This window comes from Penicillium oxalicum, chromosome VI (assembly GCF_001723175.1).
Source record: "Penicillium oxalicum strain HP7-1 chromosome VI, whole genome shotgun sequence".
Classification (NCBI taxonomy): Eukaryota; Fungi; Ascomycota; class Eurotiomycetes; order Eurotiales; family Aspergillaceae; genus Penicillium; species Penicillium oxalicum.
This window is the reverse complement of record NC_064655.1, coordinates 1,095,831-1,113,384: the sequence shown is the minus strand read 5'-3', so window position 1 is coordinate 1,113,384 and position 17,554 is coordinate 1,095,831. Positions and strand designations below refer to the sequence as shown.

The window sequence follows — 17,554 nt, the reverse complement described above, 5'->3', positions numbered from 1 at the left end:
TGTCCTAGCTTTGCATCCAAGCTGCAGATACGCCACGTTGTGAACTGGGCAGCTTTGATCTCTTGCGCGCACAAGTATGCTGAGGGCAAATCTCGAAAGCTTCCAATTCCTCATTACGTCTGATTTTAAATTAAAGCAAGTCGCGGTTCCAATTTTCGTTCCGGGAGACCCATTGGGAAAAGCTTCGTTATGGTCTGTATGTACAGTCTATCATATCATGTCATGTCACATCTTGTTGTCAAGTTGGCGTGGGTTTGGCCACCGAGCCTCTTCCGTTCGTGCAGCAGAGTGTCAGCGGCAAGAGCCTCGACAATTCAGAAATCCATACGCAGAGCAATAGTCGGAGCAGCTTGTTGCGAATGATGGTCGACATCTTCAGACCTCGATGATTCAGTGCTAGCACTCCGAAGGACTTCCTCAAGAAGCGACTTCTGCACACCGTTCATGCTCGCGACCAAAGTTCTGAAGATGAGCTGGTCGGCCTTGGCCAACTCAAGTAAATATGCGGCTGACTCTTGGTGAACAGATTGGCCCTCATTCCTGGCTCGTGCCAGGATTGTGGACGTGATGAGCGACATTTTGGTGGCTTTGGCCGCTGGCCATATAGAATCACTGGTAGCGCAGGAGACGAGGGTTCGCGCGATGACACTCCGAGAGTTCTCAGGATCGTTGGGGACCTCACCCGAGTCAGCAGGACAGCCGACGAGGAAGGCAATGAGTCGAGGAATAAGGTGATGCGCAATGGCATCGTCCGTCATGGAGCGCGAGCCAGGCTTGCCAAGGATTGACCGAAGGCAGCTGGCAGCAACCGTAGCAAGCCCCACGTCTTGAAGACAGTCGAGGAACTCATCTAGCACCCGGTAGATGACAGGGTCCCGGGGTGGGATTGCATGGCCACCGGCTGTCAAAAGGAAGGTAATTGCCAAAAGTGTATTCTTGGCGCAAGGGACAGATGACTCTGACTCTCGACGCTGGGCAATGGTGAGTATAGTCAGGAAGCGAGTCATGCATCCGCGCAATTGAAATGAAACCACGTCAAGGTCCTCTGGAATTTCAGAAGATTGAGTAATGGCTTGAACGAATTGCCTAAAAATAGGCAGAGCCTGGGGAACGACCTCGGCCTGGCAAATGCCTGTAGCGAGAATCGTGGTAAAGATGTGTAAAATGCAAGCGTGAAGATCATTACGGATGACAGATGGGAAGATCGATGCGACGTTAACCAGAGATTTGAGTGCTAAGCGAATCAGAGCAAGCGAATCATCTGATGTCACACTGAATCGTGCCATTGGGGCCGATTCGCGGAGATTAGGAAGCATGCCGGCAAGCACAAGAATGATGCTCCTTGTGAGCTCAAAGAGCTGTTCAATATCATCAGAGAGATGATCACTCCGCTCTTGGTCGCTTTGGGCTGCCGGATGGTCCAAAGACAAATTTTGAGCAATCTCGACGATCACGTTCTGCACAGGGCTTGCCTCAGTCAGTACCAGACGATCGAATGTGTCCATGGTCTCCGAGAAAACAGCGTCTTGATAAATCGCATTTCCCGCGACAAGAGGCCGCAGTATTCTCTTGAGCGCCTGCAAGATTTCGAGTCGCTGGGACGATAAAGTCGACTGATCAACGAGAGCTTCGAAAGCAAGCCCGAACAGAACGAAGAAGAATGCGACTGGTTCTTCCCGGTAATTGATGTCGTGACCTTTGCCGTTCAGTCGAGCATCGGTCAGAGCCTTCTCCTTATATTTACCTTCCTCGCTGTTCTCGTCCGTCTTGTCGGATCCTGGTGATCCATCCGATAATTGGAGCTTGCCATCAAGTGCATCAAATACAAAATCAATGTCTTTTTCCACGAGACCAGCAATGGCATCGACAAAGCTAAGCCAAGTGTCTTGATAGAACTAGAAGAAAATATCAGAATCCGTGACCATCTCTACTGGAATGGTAGATTTTACCTTAAGCAACGTTTCTCGATTGAGCGCTGCGTACACTTCGTCCAAGTCACTACTCTGCGTACTCGTACCCAGTGCGCCCGAAATATCAGGTTCGAAGCGCAACCGAGCATACTCTTGTAGCGAAGACAGCCAAAGAGGTGTGAGTTTTGCAAGATATGGCTGGACCACCTGGTTAAGATAGTCTTGCTCCGTACTCGCAACCTGTAGTCGAGCCCATGCCGAAAACAGAGCAAGTTTGACCATGACACGCGCGTTTGAGTTCAAGCCTTTGAGGTCACCAATCTCGGTTGTTTCCGGGTTTTTGGCGAAGTTTTCGAGTCCAAGAACAAGAAGTTTGAGGATCCTGCCCATTCGGTCGACATTTGTTACTATACCCGTAGCAATAAACGTGGCAGAGACGTTGATCGCCTCTGAAGCAAGCTCAGCTGATGAATCAACAGCAAATGCCGGGGTCAGTGCTGATCCAATTTGAGCCTGGTACTGCTCAAGAAGAGAGGCCTCGGCAAAGTCAGGGTCTGGAGTCTTTCCAAACATTGTCAGGACTTGGTCAAGAATTTTCAAACCCCATACCCGCAACTCAATGACATGAGCTGTTGACGCCGAGAATGCCATGCGCACAATGTCTCCAACCTTGGCTTGTAGCGCGACTTCTGCCGGGATTGTCTGGTCGGGCAGAATGGCTTCTTTCGCAATGACGAGGAGTTCATAAAGACAGCTCATCGCGAAATTTCGAGTTTGCCATTTTAGCAGTTCCTGACTAGAGATACCATCGCTAGCGGGATCAACTTGGCCCTCGCCGGCCGCTGCCGTTGCGAATCCTGCTACCTCGTCATCAGGAATATCAGCTGCGGCGGCCTGGACGCCGGTTGTTGGAACCGCCTCAGCCTTGATGCGGGTTTTGGTCATGATGTTCTGGCAGCGTTGAATCCACAATTCGGTTTCTGTAAGAGCAGTCTGCTGTAGCCACTCCTTAATCATGGTTCTCAAAGGTCCATTGTCCGGAGCGTCATCAAATGCAAGCCAGATTTCATCCTCAAGGCTGTCACTCGCCGTTTGTACAACGGCCGAAGCATCTCTTTTCATCAGGTTGCTGAGTCCGTGGACAGCCACGTCTCGCATTAGAGAATTATTTGCACGGAGCTCACCCTGCAAGCGCCTGACATATCCCTCAAAGTCAACGAAGCTGGGAGCATACAGAGAGAAATGATCCAAGCACTTGGAGCTTTCAGTGACAAGAGCCGGGTTCTCCTCCAACTGAAATTGGCGCAGCAGTGTAAGAATCAAATTGCGAGTCTTAACAACATCTTGCAAATCTGGCCCGAGAACATTGATCAGCGAATCAACGCATCGACTGATAACAACAGGTGTCAAAAACGACATCTCAATGTTTGATGTTGATAGTACAGCTGCTTCTTCATTGTGAGTATCAGCATTGTACAGCTGAGCAAGCATGCCCAAGGAGCTCGAGGCGAAAGGTGAGAAGGTTAAGCCCGCCGAGTTCGCCACTCTCTCCAGCCCACCAAGAGCCCAGAAGTGCACGACAGGATGCGGATCATTGCAAAGGGACATCAACACGCCGACGATGGTCTTGAGATGCAGGCCAGCTGCCATTCCACCAATTTGCGAATGAATGCATCCCAAGGCAGCGGCACAGCCGGCTCGAGCATTCGGCTCTCTGTTCGCAACAATTGTCTCAACAAGCCAATTCACTTGCGCACTGGTGCATGAATGTCCCGCACTGTCGCAGAGTCGTCCCATGGCCTCAACCCCGATGGTTCGCACAATCGGATCAGCATCGACCACAAATTTCTAACGACTGTCAGCAACCCATTTTTCAAAGCAAAAGAGACAAAATCTCGTACCTGAATCAGCTCCTGCAATATCTTATCCGTGGATGAATTCAATTTTCCGGCTACGAAGTCTGTCTCCTTGACAGCGACTTTCAAAGCGTGGAGAAGAGCAATAGAAACATTGACAATCAAGGCAGCATTTCGACCGGGATTTCTCTGAAGAGATGGCGAAGACAAGAAAGTGGCAAATTGCTCCACGCTGCTCTCTTGCATTTTGGCCGAGTGAAGGGCAATAGAGACGGCAAAGAGATCAATCGCCGCGTTCACGACACCAGTCGTCGGCGGGTCCGCGCATTGAGAATCACCAACTCGAAGGCTATACAAGAGCAGAGAGTCATGCTCGCTAGCTTCGCAGACAGGGAATGTTAATGTATCGTCCACATTTTGATCCACAGAATCGACAGCAGACCACGCGGGACCAGTTTCATTGCCATGCGACCCAGTCAGTGTGGCACTGATGTACTCTCGCGCAAGCCCAGTGACGCCGAATCCATAGCTGTCACAAAGATCCCACAGACCGTCGAACTGGCCAGTCGAGGCTGCGATGGAGCTTTCCAGTGGCTTTATTTGACTATCTGGATCGGCGAATGAGGAAATTGCGAGATTGAGTAGATTGGACTGGGATATGATCTCCCCGTGGCTGAGATGCTGAACATGAAGCAATTTTGAGAAGCACTGCAAAACCCGACGACGAACCATGGTCGCGAAGTCAACGAGCTGCAAAGACGGTTGTAGTCGCTGTGAGATATCTTCCATGGACTTGGGACGCCGCACTTCATTAAGGAACTCCACAGTATTTTGCAGCATGGCCGCGATTCGTTTGGCTCCATCGGCGGTTATGAGCTTGCTGTTGAACTCCATGAAGACCAGCAAGGCACTCAAAGCACATTCTCGAACGTGAGCAAGGAAACTCGTCTCCAGCGTACTCGGCTGCGCCGCGTTCTCTTTGCTTAAATGCTTCGGCAGTGCATTTTTCCAAAGCAACATCAATTGGGAAAGATGGATCTTAACAAAGCTTGGCCCTAGAGGCATCAGCCCACCAATCAAAATCCAAGCGGTCTGTACCTGGGTGCTTGCAACTCGCAGCTCAGATGAGGTACTGATCTTGAGAAGATCTGTGGCCTGTGTGAAGATGCGAGCAAACACGTCCACGGCACCATAGAGGGGCTGCAGCCGGGACGTGCTTAGCATTGCCGAGAGACCATTCGCATATCCAACGCAGCGACGAGGTGACTGCCTCGGCGTTCCAAGCTGGCCAATTTCCCGGTTGAGGCTGTTCATACAAATGGTAACACACGAGATGAGCTGGTGAGGGCAGGCCAGTACAAAACCTCGCAAGCAGTGCGCGGCATGGATTTGAACTGTGTAGCTGGGATGGGGAAGAACTTGGAGCAAAGCGTCTCGGCATGCATCTGCAAGTACGGCAAATGCAGAACCAAGAGACGCAATCAACGACGCAAGAGCACTGATGGTACTTGTGAGCGTGTATTTGCTTGGTTCGCGACGCTCTTGTATGACTTGTGGGTAGTCTTTGAGCACTTCATTGATGAGCCATCTCGCAGCATTCAGTTGGCTGTTCTCCCGCAGCAGTTCTCGGCCAATAGTGTCCTCCAGTATCGATTTGACAAACTTGCGGGTCATCAGCAGCCGGAACCTGTTGTATGTGACGGTAGGATGATTGAGCAATTCAAACAGTAAGTTCGATGCGACCTGGCCATATCGCTCTTCCACGATCTTATCACCCAGATTGCGCAGCACGAATTTATAGCACAGGCAGATTCCGGCTCGGGTACGATTTGAAGTTGAGCTTTTCACGTATTGAAGGGAAAGCTGACGAAGGAGGTCTGGGAGGAGGAAGAAAAGCCGGGTATCTTTCTTAGACACACTAGCTGCTGCTGCCGCTGCCGCCGCCGTGGAGGATTCAGATAGCTCGTCCTCATCTTCCTCGCCTGGTCGGGAAGCGGGTTTTTTCGACATGCGTTTAGACTTTTTCGATTTCGGCTTGGGTGTTGAGATCACATGCATCTCTGTAACATGAAGCTTGACAAGCGTCCGGCCCAAAACAGCAGCTGCGGCATGGCGGACAGGTGCCGTGGGACTATCGATGACTTTCCAGATTGTATTTTTGAGGTTCTCAAAGTCATTTGTGTTCTCGAAGAAAGGGGTTGTATTAATCAGCTGCTCCAAGCAACGGCATGCATGCACCTGAACGAATGTCGATTTGTCGCTAGTTGCTGCGTTACGTGCCTGTTTCCAAATATCCCGAGCGAGCGACTCGTCAACCGGTACACCAATCCCGACGATTGTTTTGCGCAAAACTGAGAATATGACGCCACGCAGACCTGTGTGACTACTCGCTGATTTGAGCAGTTTCAGTGTGCTTGTAATCGCCACATTGGCCTGCATAAATGCACTCTCTCCAGCTGTCGCGAACACCTCGCCTAGGCAGTGTACCGCGGCGAACTTGATCTTGAGCTCGGCCTCATTTTTTCCCGCGTTCAAGATTCCCAGCAAATCGTTGATTGTCTCGAAGAGTATTCCGCGATCTCCTTTGGTTAAAATAGCTCCAAAGCATCGGCCCAGGTTATTGCGAAGCACTCGTGTGAGGGTGGGAGAAGTGAGAGTGAGGACCTTGAACAATTCTTTCTTGAGCTCCTTCTGATGCGCGGAAACTCCTGCAGCGTCCAAGCAAGAGATGTATTGCACTAGGTCCGAGGTAAATGTAAGCAAGAATAGATCTTGTTGTTCGGATGGAAGCTCGTGCAGCTTGGAGATGTCAAGCTCAGGCACCGCATGTTCGGGAGGCGCAGCTGCCTCAGCTGTCTCGGATGTGGACATTGGGTGCCGAAAATGATGTCGTCTATCTCCGCATAATTATTGATTGAGAGGCAAGGCAAGATGCCAGTGGGAAAGATCGAAAGTGAGGATGTATGAGTCTATGAGGAACGTAGAGCTACGTTCTCCCTTATCGAGGGGCCACCCGTCACCGTCTACGGGAATCGGACAAACAGTGGGTCCGCAGCTTGAATGTACATGACGCCGAAGGCCATAATCCTACAGATTCTCGAGAGTCTGGAGAAGAACCCCCGATGGCTCTCTCATTACCCAGAAAAGCGCTTTGGCATATTCCAGGGCATGTCGCCGGTTTGATTTCTCGTAGCATCACGTCATCTGCCATCTTACTCTCCGGACATAGCAAATGGTCCACCATCAAACATGACAAGGCCAAGAATGACAAGGCGAAGAGCAAAGAACGTCAGATGATGAGCAAGGAGATCGCTAGTGCAACGCAATGTAAGCGGCCCGTCATGACATTTTTTACCTAGTTCCAGGTTTCATTGCTAAATCTCGAATCGATTCAGTATGGGGTGCCGATCCAAAGTACAACCCTCGCTTGACCCTGGCGCTTTCGAATGCGAAGCGCGCCTCAATCCCTAAAAATATCATCGAAGCTGCAATTGCAAGAGGTCAAGGGCTCAGCTTGACGGGCCAGGCCCTTGAAGCTGTTACTATCGAAGCCATGCTTCCCGGCGGAGTTGCTGCTGTGGTGGAATGTCAAACTGATCAGAAAGCTCGAGTCCTTCAAGACATTCGCTATCTGATCAAGAATGGTGGAGGAACTGTGACACCAACAACTTTTCTCTTCGAGAAGAAAGGACGCGTCGTCATGGAAAAAAAAGATGACATAAACGCAGATGATTTCCTAGATCCGGCTATTGAAGCGGGCGCGATGGACATCAACACGGACGAGGATGGTCGCCTCGTCCTGTTGACTGACCCCTCGGAAACAAAACGTGTCGGTGAGGCATTTACTAAAATGACTGGATTGACGATCGAGGAGCTGGAGATTTTTTGGGACCCAAATCAGGAGACTTTGGTTGAGTTGCCAGAGGAACATGTTAAGGCTATTGAGGATGTCCTCAGCTCGCTGCGGGATGACCCCAGCGTCCAGGATATATACCTTAACTCGACGGTCAAACTTTGAAGGACTAGCCCCTGAATCGTCTTCGTGGATGTATTGGCCGATATCCGTGTATTATATTTCATATAAAGAAAATAATCAAACGCCATTAGTCGGCGTCGTGTGAATAAATCGAGGATAGATTACAATTTTCCTACCCAGTCATACGTCTAGCATACATGGCATGAAGGCTCCAACAATTTTAGCTCACTCTTTCCGCAAAGCTTTCATAGTGCTCCGCATCAGATCGCTTGTTCCTCGGCTTCCAACTGCATCCAGCCATTCTAGCATATAGACGCGGTATTCCTGCCATGTGATTTTGGCGCCCTGATCTTTCTCAAGTGCCTGCAATGCTTTCTGAGTGACTGGTTTTCGCAGCCTTGGGCGCTCACCAACAACATTCTGCGTCTCCTCGACATCTGCAAAGCAAGCGGCCGACAGATTGGCAAACGCCGGGTGGTTACTGAGAGAGAAGAGAGAAGCTAAGGTTGTATGGAAGGCGCTCCCACGATCATAATGCCGAGCGGCTTCGTTCACGTTCCGGATAAATGTGGTTAACGCGTTGAGACTTGTCGCGGGCACTAGACAGCCCTGAGCATTTGGATCCTCTGTGTTGAGGGCGCGATTACGCCAAATGAGATTGCACATATCCATGACATAGCCATTGAACTGGTTGACCATTTCTGTAGAATAGAGCGGATCAGATGAGTTGGGAACCCGAATGAGATCGGATGTCAAAGATGTCTCGAACGATGACTTGTAATCAGCCAAAATGGAGTTGAGAGCTGATATGGCAGAGATGGTTGGCGTAAAGGCAAGTGAGTAGATGGTCGGCGCCATTGGGACTGTCAGCCGAATACTGGCGTTGCGCGAAGCCTGTGAAAAGAGACGTGCAACGGATTTGTAGAAGTGCAAGACCGAGTACACAAGAGCATGCGCTTGGGAGTCCGCAGTTACGGACAATGATGTTAGCTCAAGTACTGAAGAAGCAAGAAGTTCAGCATGTCTGATGAGATGAGTCAATGGAAGTGATTCCCCTTGACTCAACGGCTGCTCTGAGAGTCGCACCCCCCATTCTGTGATCAAGGCGGAATAGAAGTTTAGCAGCTCAATTCTGGAGCCCACGGTACTGTCCAGCATGGCGTTTTCCAAGTGGATGAAGAATCGCTTCCATAAGCTGTCGTATGACTCTATCGGAAGGTATCGCAATAATCGGAGGACGAGTGCACGATTGTCTTGTCCATTCCACATTGAAAGGTATGATTCCAAGAAATCTTGTATCGAGGGTAAAATGACCTGTGAGATGGTGAGGACAAGTCTCGTCAAACAGCTTTTGATAAAGAAATGCAAACCTTTGCAAAGGAAGTATGCCCCTCAAGGTAACTCAGGACAAAGGTAAGGGCCTCCGGGTCATCATCTTGATCCTCTTGTATCTGTGCAAGCTTGTCCGCCAAGAACCCACTTAGCCAGTCGTTGAGGCGAGCGTTCGCTGCCTCTGGCTGAACGAGATGAAGATATTTCTGCGCCATTGAGTCCCTCAGCGTGGAAATGATCTGATTCGGCAACTCAATCTTGTCAACTCTGTCAACAAAATGCTGAATGTTTCGAATTTCTTCCAATGAAGTGTGCTTGTTCGACACGCGAGAGGTCTGCAGCACCGGAATGATCACCTCCACCCTAGTCCTTTTTCCAAGTGCTCGATTGATGACCTGGTATGAAGATTGCTGAGTTGCTTGCTTCAACTCGAGATTCTGATCCTGAAGCAACTTCGCATGGGATGACCATTCTGGGTCAGGGTGTTTGAAAAAAAGGACCATTTTTCGCGAAACACCCACGTCGCCAAGAATAATTTCTGGGCAGTAATTCTTGAATGTTTTCAACAGACTCAAGAGTTCCTTTTCTTCCCCTCCCGCCGTTTGAATCAGCTCCATCAGCGCTTGAATGCGAAATGGCTTGACATGCCTTCGCCGCGTGATAAGAGAAAGCAAATGACATAGCGGCTTTCGTAAGCTGATCATGTCCAGATGATTAAACAGCACTGCGTAGAGTTTTCCAAGGTGTGTCCGATCCTCCAACAGATCAATGGTCATAATCAGCCAACGAACAAGCAAAGCCTGTGTGGTCGGGCCTGGTTTGAATTTGCTAGGACCCAAGGAACACACGACCTGAGTGATAAATTTGGTAGGAATCTGCTCCCGTGGATACAAATTCTTGATCAAAATCGTGGCTGTTGACTGATCGAGGTGATTCTTGGTTGTCAAAACCTTTAGCACACGGCCCAGTGCCAGTTGCGGAATGCCATTCTCGTACGCGTCCGAGGCAATGCTCTGGGCTAACTGGCCAGCATCGGTTTGCCTTTGCTTGACAGGTACGAATGCAACTTATCCCCGCGTCAGTATCTTGCAGAGATAGCCTTTGCTTGAAATATCTTGTTCTCTCATCGTCATCTGCATACCGGCTTCCAAGTGCTCAACTGCATCCAGCAACTGATTAGATTCATCATTATCTATCAAGAAGTTAGTTTGATACAAGCCCTTCAGGATGATAGTGCTCGGCTTGGGATAAATCACCATTATTCGTTTGTGCCATCTCTTCGACTTTGGGCGTCTGCTGGTAATTGTGGCAGGTCTCACCCGTAAACAATGCTCATTCGTGGAAAAGGACGCGTGGGGTTCGCGCAAGAAACGCAACGCGTCTCAAGCACTCCGCTTTCCAGCGCTTGACCTCAGGGGACACAAATTTACTTTCATGCACCAAATTCGGTGGTCTTCAGCATGGCAGAATAAGATTGAGAAATATTCGCAGAGCTGGATTTCACCAGCGGAGCCTTCATAGAAGAGGCACGTGGATGGGCGCGGGAACGAAATCGGATGGATAAGCCTCGATTCGGTCAAAGAGACTGGATAAAACAAACCCATCCATCTTATCGCATGATCCAACTTCCACCATCGCCTACGGCCAACGTCCAGATACTACGTGGCAGATCTCTGTGAGCGAGTAAAATTGGGTTGCCATTTTTTTTTAATCAGTCTACGAAGTGGTAGGAATCCGTAGGAGAACACGATATCCATCGCTAAGCAGCCAGGAACTGTCCTAGTAGCGTTTCTGGGGCCTGGAGTTGAATTATATCACACTTTCAAATTTAGCAGCCACATCTGCATGTCACCGGTATTTTCTGAGAGCCAGACTGCGAGGATTCTAGAATCCAATCTGCTTTTCATGCGACACACGACGTCCAGAAAGATTGCAAGCTTGCCTATTTTTTCGACTTCCGCTGGCGGGTAGAGGATTTCTGGTCAACATCCGCAGAAGTCTGCGCGGCCATCGCCTCCTTTGTCTGCTTGTTCTCCTTCGTTTCTGACTTGGAAACGGTGGTAGCATCGCCCTCTTCGTCACTGTCGCCTCCCTGTCCAAACTCGTTGACACGCTTGTAGTCAATCTTGTATTTCCAACTCTGGTACAGCCAGATGAAGAAGATGACGTCGTCTCGGAGCGTTGCCAGCCGATGCAGCCAAGGCATCTTAACCGTGAATGCGAACAAGTCATCAATGAAAGTGTTGAGGAACTTGTAGGCCATGGCCTTACCCGGCATGTGAGCGACTGATTTCAATCGGTAGTTGATATACAAGCTGGGGACCATCATGAGGAAGCCGTAGGCGTATACACTGCCCACAAGAGTCTCAATGATGTAAGAATACCATGACTTGTGAGTGTTGTACAAAAGACTGTACGTGGCGTAGGCGAGGAGGAGAGGCACAGCGAGAATATACAGATAGCGGAAGGCGATCTCGTCATACTCCTTGGTCTTTTCCTCAGTCTCACTCAATTTGTGCTTGTCTTCGAAGACAACGACGTAGGGCAGGAAATAGAAGAAAGAGCTCGGCGGTGGAGGTCGCAGGCGGACGTTCACAGTTTTTGTGATCTTCCAGGCCTCCAGCAGAATACCGAATCCTTGGCTGGCCAGAATCATCCAGGAGGTGTTGTCACTGTTGTCCATGAGATAAAGGAAGATCACGGCCTGCATGAACACATTGGCCAAGATGGTTCGAACCGACGTTCCCACATTATCCTTCTTGTTCCGCCAATGAGCCTATAATTGGACAACGCTCGTATTAGCGAGGCCACGAAAGTGAAACAAAAGCCACCGCTCATCAAATAACGCATTCTTCGGAGACTCACAATATCGTTCTTGAAAGCCAGGGTTTCGAAGAGCATGTGCAAGATAGTCACAATGCCCGTGGTGCCCAAAAGATAGATGTTGGTGTCCAAGAGAACCTCTTTGATCGTCTCCCACTCGGAACCATCACCACCACCGGGCACGGGTCCGCCATACGCAGCCTGACGCGCGCTTTGCTTGGAGCCCTCGTCAATACTTGTGAGGATGCTGAACTTCCAGTTCGCCAAGTTGTTGAGGGTAATCCGCAAGGGCACCTCGGTCACTGTCGAGTTCAGCTCGGTCATGTGACTCTTCAACTGCCAGAATGTATTGAGGAACAGAATCGGATAGTACCAGCCATTTCGACCAGACTTGTCGCGCGCACCTGTCCGCTCAAGCTGGACATACTGACGGACAGCTGGGTGCATCTGGGGGAACTTTTGCGATCCAGAATCGGGGATAACTGAGAGAGTGAAGTTGGGGTGATAGTAAGAGACAGTCTGAACATCCGGAGTGTCATCAACTTCCTCGTTCTCGCCCTCGTCCGACGCAGCGAGCAGATTCTTGAGCTTCTTTGCCTTCTTCTTGGGCAGGTACTGGTTCAAGGGACGCAGAAAATGGACAGCATCCGCGGTGTTGTAGTCCTTCGCGCTGGGGTCCAAGGGGTGTCCCGTACGAGCCACAAAGAAGTGAGCGTAGAGGGTTCCATTTTGCTGTACTTGCTTAGGAAGCTTGATGACGGTGTCAATCTCCCGGGTGTCGCTGTAGTTGCCAATGGTGAAGTTCTGCTCATGCATCACAAGAGTGCTATCCTTTGACTTGAAAGACGGCACCACAATTGATGGTGACACATAGATGCTGATGTCGATCGTGCTGTCGGACGGCCAAATCGGGGCGATCAGGTCTGGGATGGGACTGTAATCGGCATATTCGCTGGGATCAGGACGGTCCGCAAACGTGGGCATGTTTCCGGGCTGCACAGAAGAGGTTGCATTTTGCTTGTTCCCAAAGAACTGGCCAACAACAAATTGCATCAGAAGGAAAATTCCGAGACCCTGGAGAGCACCCTTGAGGCCGGACTGGAAAACGATTCATCGGTCAGCTTCAAATCAAGGGAAAGGGCAAAGGACGGCTTGATTCCGCGCCTGCGAGCCGGAAGGATCGAATACTGGATGGACATACGTTGCCGCCTCCGTCCTCCTCTCTGCGTTGCCGTTGCTCGGGCATTTTGCGATGACGGGAGATGAGGAAAGAAAAAGCACAAAAGAGCAAACGGCCGACGCGGCCAGAAGAATTGAGCGGTTAACGCCTTCGGGTCCAGCCCGTCCGACGAAAGGGGGGGAGCTGACTGGGCCGGCGTAGCGGGGCGCTTGGCACTTTGGGGTATTTTCAACCGCCAAACATCGCACTCGTTCGGAGAAGGTCCGGGATTGTCACGTTTGAGGACTAGAGCTGCGAGATTGACGGCGCGAGAGCAACTGCTCAGTTTTCTGAAATCGCACGATGAATGAGGTGCAGAGGTATCGAGATTGAAGACGACATAACAGATGGACAACCGTCCAGCGCCAGAGTCCCGCTCGCATTTCCCGTCGCATAGCGCACCGCGAGTATGGCTAATTACTGCCGGGGACTCTGCAATCGGCATCTCTGTCGCCCGACAGGCTCTTGCACACGGAGACTATGCGTTGCTTGGATTGGCACATACGGTTCCTGACCGTGATGCGCGACGTCGAGACCGTTTCGACGCGTTCCTCGCTGAGGTCGGGGAACATCGCGAGGAAGGATGGCCGCAGCGAATCAAGACTGTACCTCTGGATATCAGGTGTGCGCCAGAAACCTATTTCTTTGGAGTTAAAGATAGCGTATTGCTCTATTTATTGCTTGAAATACAGGATGAATGCTAAGGATTTCCTTTGATTTAGGATGATGGGCGAATGCCAGGCAGTCTTCGCGCAAGCAGTTGCAACATTTGGGAGAGTGGATATACTCCTGTGCTGTACGAGCCAAGGTAAAAATGTCATTCAGCTTCCTGTTGCAACGGACAACATAGTGACCACCCGTACTAGCCCTTATTGGAACCGTCGAAGAGCTTTCTGCGTCTCAACAAACCCAGAACCTCGTCCGTGATCAATTTGAGGTCAATTATTTTGGGCCTCTCAACATTATCAAAGCCGCATTACCCCATATGAGAAGGCAGAACTCTGGTCATATCATGATTCTTTCAGGAATAAGTAAGATTGATAACCGGCGAATTGATCCGTTCTGATTCATCTGACATGACACTAGCGGCTCATATTGGAACCCCTGGTCTGGGCATGTATTGTGCAGCTGGTTGGGCTCTGGAAGGATTCTGTGATGTGGGTTCAGTTGCCATCATCGAAATGAAGACAGTCATGGCTGACAAAATGCGATAGAGTCTTGCATTCGAGGTCGCACCATTCAACGTCAAACTTACAATTGTGCAGTGCAGCATTGAGATTGGCATTCTCACCAATCTTGTGACGAGCGTGCCTCCTATTTTTCCCGCCTATTCACCCACCGACAATCATGCGCCGCTTTTCCGTGGTATCCTCAACCACCTGGTTGCCCGACTTCCAGAAGCTGCAGCGGAAGGGTTGACTGGGAACGGTACAGTCAACAATCAAGCCGTCGAGAACGTGGAAAGTCCACGAGTCAATTCAATTGAGACTGGACCATTTTCGGCGCCCAGAGTGGTCTCAATTCACCCACCGCTGAGCTCCGCCCATCTTGAGATCCTTGTGCAAGAAACGGTGTATGCCATCACGTCCATTGCTGGCCATGAGAATCCCCCATCTCGACACATTGTCGGTCAGGAGGGTGTGGCCAGTGTCAAGGAGAAGCTGAAGACAGTAAGTGAGGAGCTTGAAGATTTCATACAGGCGAGCTTCGCAGTCGATGTGGCAGCTGATGTAGAACCTGGTCCCCTCACTTCAACAATAAGTCAAACGCCTCCTTGAAGGCCCTAGTAAATATAAGTCGTTTGCTAGAAGTTTGATCCTCGAAAACTTCAAATTTCTTGAACTTGGCCCCGGACGTGTATACTGGGATGGCCAACCATTCTGTAACAAGGCAAAAGTGGTAACTGCGCAAAAGCCGATGCGCAATTACATTGCTGTCCAGGCATTACATGCTCGGTAATATCTCAAACGAGTTCACGAAATTTGCGTTGTTCCACTTACGATCACAAGGAGAATGGAAAGAACATCCACGCACCAGGATGTTCTCCTGTCGGATCGAGCCAGTCGTTATGTAGTCCTCGGTATCAATTCCTCATTGTCATTTCCCATTCATTTTAGATATTACGTAAGCAAATTGAAGCAGTACCAGGCGTTCAGTTTCACTCGACCATGGGTACATGGAGTCCAAGAGTTGCTTCCATTGCGGCATACATGGAAATCTCAACCTTTGCGGGTGATAAAGATGGCAAGAGTCTGTCCACCAAACTGCGGGTAGGTCGCATTCATGTCTGCCTTAAATACCATGTCTGTCTGACATCAAAAAGACTACCCATATCCTGGTTTTTGCGGTAGCATCGAATCTCCTTCCAAGTGTTGGCCGTACGGCCGTCGGCACGTCGACCATCAATCTGAAGAATTCTTTTGACCAACGCCATCGGCGTTGATATGTCGGACAAGATGATCTCGTCCGGTTCGCATTCAACCTCGTGGTCATCAGACTGCTCTGATGGCAGCGATGAGGGCTCTGGGCCAGGCTTCACAGAAGCTTCTTCGCCCGATACCATAGGTAGCTCCTTGGTCAGCTTTTCAGAAGAGTCCCTGAGATTTGTTCGAAGCGAGCTCGGGGTTTGATTCAGAGAGACATGCTCTCTCGGGCCCCTGTCGGGATCTTCATCACTCTTTGTGATATGTCCATCCTGTGCAGAAACGGAGGAATCGTCTATGTGCTTTGCGCTCTGTTTGGGCACGCAGGGCTGTGGAGATAAAGAGCGAGCGGTTGAAGCTGGCGAAGACAATTGCCGTTCCGGGGCGCTGATCATTGAGGGTACTGTATCGACAAGAATTGGATTTGTTTCGGCTGGATTGGCTTGCGGAGAGACTTCAGTGGCTGATTGTCCAGATGGACCGGCACTGATCAGGACCTGGACCTCGGATCTCGATAGATCCCCCACGTGAGCCAGAGCTTGGTGTGTAGGTGTGGAAAGATCGACCTTTCGAGGTCGGCCACGCTTTCGTTTGGCTGCTGGCTCGGGTGCTGCCGATGGAATAGGTCGCTTGAGACTATGTGCGCCTTGTTGTGGACTCATGATCACCACTTGAACGAGGCCGTCTTCGTCCATATCTTGAGTTTCGGCACGAGTCGGACGTTGATCGGCATCCCCCTTGGTAAGGTTTTCGGATACGCACGCCTGTTCGTCGACTTCGGGTATGCTTTTCGGCTCTTGAAAATCAACTTTGGCATCCATCTCGCTGTTCTTGGTAATGTCATCTGACATTCTGTTTGAGACTGTATTTGGGGGTGCGTCTCTTTCGGGAGCTTCAAGCTTCAACTCGTGAACATCATGCTGAGATGACCCAGACCAAGTAATCCCATTGTGCTTTTGGTCATCACGCTGTTTATGCACATGGTTGCCATCCGTGGTGGCTGAATGCGAAGTAAGAAATATTCGTTGGCCAGTAGGAGCCACAAACGAAAGATTTTGGCCATCGATCTTGTGTATCTAAAAGTCTTTAGTACATCGCAGTATTGGAGAGAGAATTCTTTTCAGGTTCGTACTCTGACTTCCTTTGCGACATGCACTCGTTCAGGCCCTTTGCCCCAGACGTAGTCGAAGCGCCACACATCGCCGATCATGAACACACCAGCTTCGATGAGCTGTGGAAGCTTGATCTTGGAGCTCTCGCCCGATATCACATTCATTTGCGTTTTTTGCTTTTGCCCCCAGAATCTTTCGAACTCGCGCTCCTTGAATGAGTCAAAATCGCCATTCTCTCGCTTGCGCCGCGCATTCTCGGCTTGACACAGCCACTCTGGATCGAATCGACCATTCTCAAGGTCAACTTGGAATTGACGGATACCATCGCGCCAGTTGTTGGAATATCGAATAAACGAATCCGGAAGTGGGGGTATCTTTGAGTTTAAATCGTCGGAAGGAAGCTCTGAAGCTGGGTGGATATCCGAGGGGAGGAGACTAAGAATTTGACGTTTCTCCTTTTCTTCAAGTATATTCCAAGCTTCTGGTTTCGCAAGAAGCTTCTGCAATTCCCATAAAATTATTCGAAATGAGTAATCGTTTTATTGTTCCAAGGGTGGAGTGAAGTTAAGGGCTGCAAGCAACATACCACAAGATCAGCAGCAATGAGAACTGACTTGTCACTAGTAAGTAAATGCTCCTCGCTCCACTTGCCCCGAGACGCGGTCGTACGAGAGTTTCGTTTTGAGGGACTGGGTACTGCTGTAGACGCTGGCAAAGACATTCTCAGCTCTCCCTACTTTGCTACATTTGCCTGACCAGCCTGAGTAGCGGTGGTTGTCTTTGAAAATATGGTGAGAACAAAAAGTCCGGGTGAACGAAGCATTTCGCGGATCACTTGCAGCTTGCCTCCGATCCCCCCGACCCTACGTAGCGTCTTCTGCCGTGGGTGACCGCCCCTCCTAC

The 17,554-nt window shown here is 50.2% G+C and overlaps 6 protein-coding genes across 6 annotated transcripts; 2 read left to right on the top strand and 4 right to left on the bottom strand.

Moving 5' to 3' along the window:
* Positions 1-314: 314 nt before the first annotated feature.
* On the bottom strand, positions 315-6,637 carry POX_f07686 (uncharacterized protein; the record flags this gene model as incomplete). The annotated part of the gene is made up of 3 exons (XM_050116481.1): positions 315-1,895; positions 1,950-3,758; positions 3,812-6,637. The coding sequence occupies 3 exons, from the start codon at positions 6,635-6,637 to the stop codon at positions 315-317; spliced, it is 6,216 nt and encodes a 2,071-aa protein (XP_049966620.1).
* Positions 6,638-6,888: 251 nt separating this feature from the next.
* On the top strand, positions 6,889-7,784 carry POX_f07685 (uncharacterized protein; the record flags this gene model as incomplete). The annotated part of the gene is made up of 2 exons (XM_050116480.1): positions 6,889-7,093; positions 7,162-7,784. The coding sequence occupies 2 exons, from the start codon at positions 6,889-6,891 to the stop codon at positions 7,782-7,784; spliced, it is 828 nt and encodes a 275-aa protein (XP_049966619.1).
* A 183-nt stretch (positions 7,785-7,967) lies between these two features.
* POX_f07684 (uncharacterized protein) lies at positions 7,968-10,349 on the bottom strand (the record flags this gene model as incomplete). Its single annotated transcript, XM_050116479.1, has 4 exons — positions 7,968-9,056; positions 9,113-10,140; positions 10,216-10,266; positions 10,331-10,349. The coding sequence occupies 4 exons, from the start codon at positions 10,347-10,349 to the stop codon at positions 7,968-7,970; spliced, it is 2,187 nt and encodes a 728-aa protein (XP_049966618.1).
* A 667-nt stretch (positions 10,350-11,016) lies between these two features.
* Positions 11,017-13,143, bottom strand: POX_f07683 (uncharacterized protein; the record flags this gene model as incomplete). Its single annotated transcript, XM_050116478.1, has 3 exons — positions 11,017-11,850; positions 11,940-12,995; positions 13,099-13,143. 3 exons carry the CDS (start codon positions 13,141-13,143, stop codon positions 11,017-11,019), a joined length of 1,935 nt encoding a protein of 644 aa, XP_049966617.1.
* Positions 13,144-13,463: 320 nt separating this feature from the next.
* On the top strand, positions 13,464-14,894 carry POX_f07682 (uncharacterized protein; the record flags this gene model as incomplete). Its single annotated transcript, XM_050116477.1, has 5 exons — positions 13,464-13,738; positions 13,839-13,924; positions 13,983-14,147; positions 14,203-14,273; positions 14,331-14,894. The coding sequence occupies 5 exons, from the start codon at positions 13,464-13,466 to the stop codon at positions 14,892-14,894; spliced, it is 1,161 nt and encodes a 386-aa protein (XP_049966616.1).
* Positions 14,895-15,397: 503 nt separating this feature from the next.
* Positions 15,398-17,372, bottom strand: POX_f07681 (uncharacterized protein; the record flags this gene model as incomplete). Its single annotated transcript, XM_050116476.1, has 3 exons — positions 15,398-16,615; positions 16,672-17,151; positions 17,238-17,372. The coding sequence occupies 3 exons, from the start codon at positions 17,370-17,372 to the stop codon at positions 15,398-15,400; spliced, it is 1,833 nt and encodes a 610-aa protein (XP_049966615.1).
* Positions 17,373-17,554: the final 182 nt, after the last annotated feature.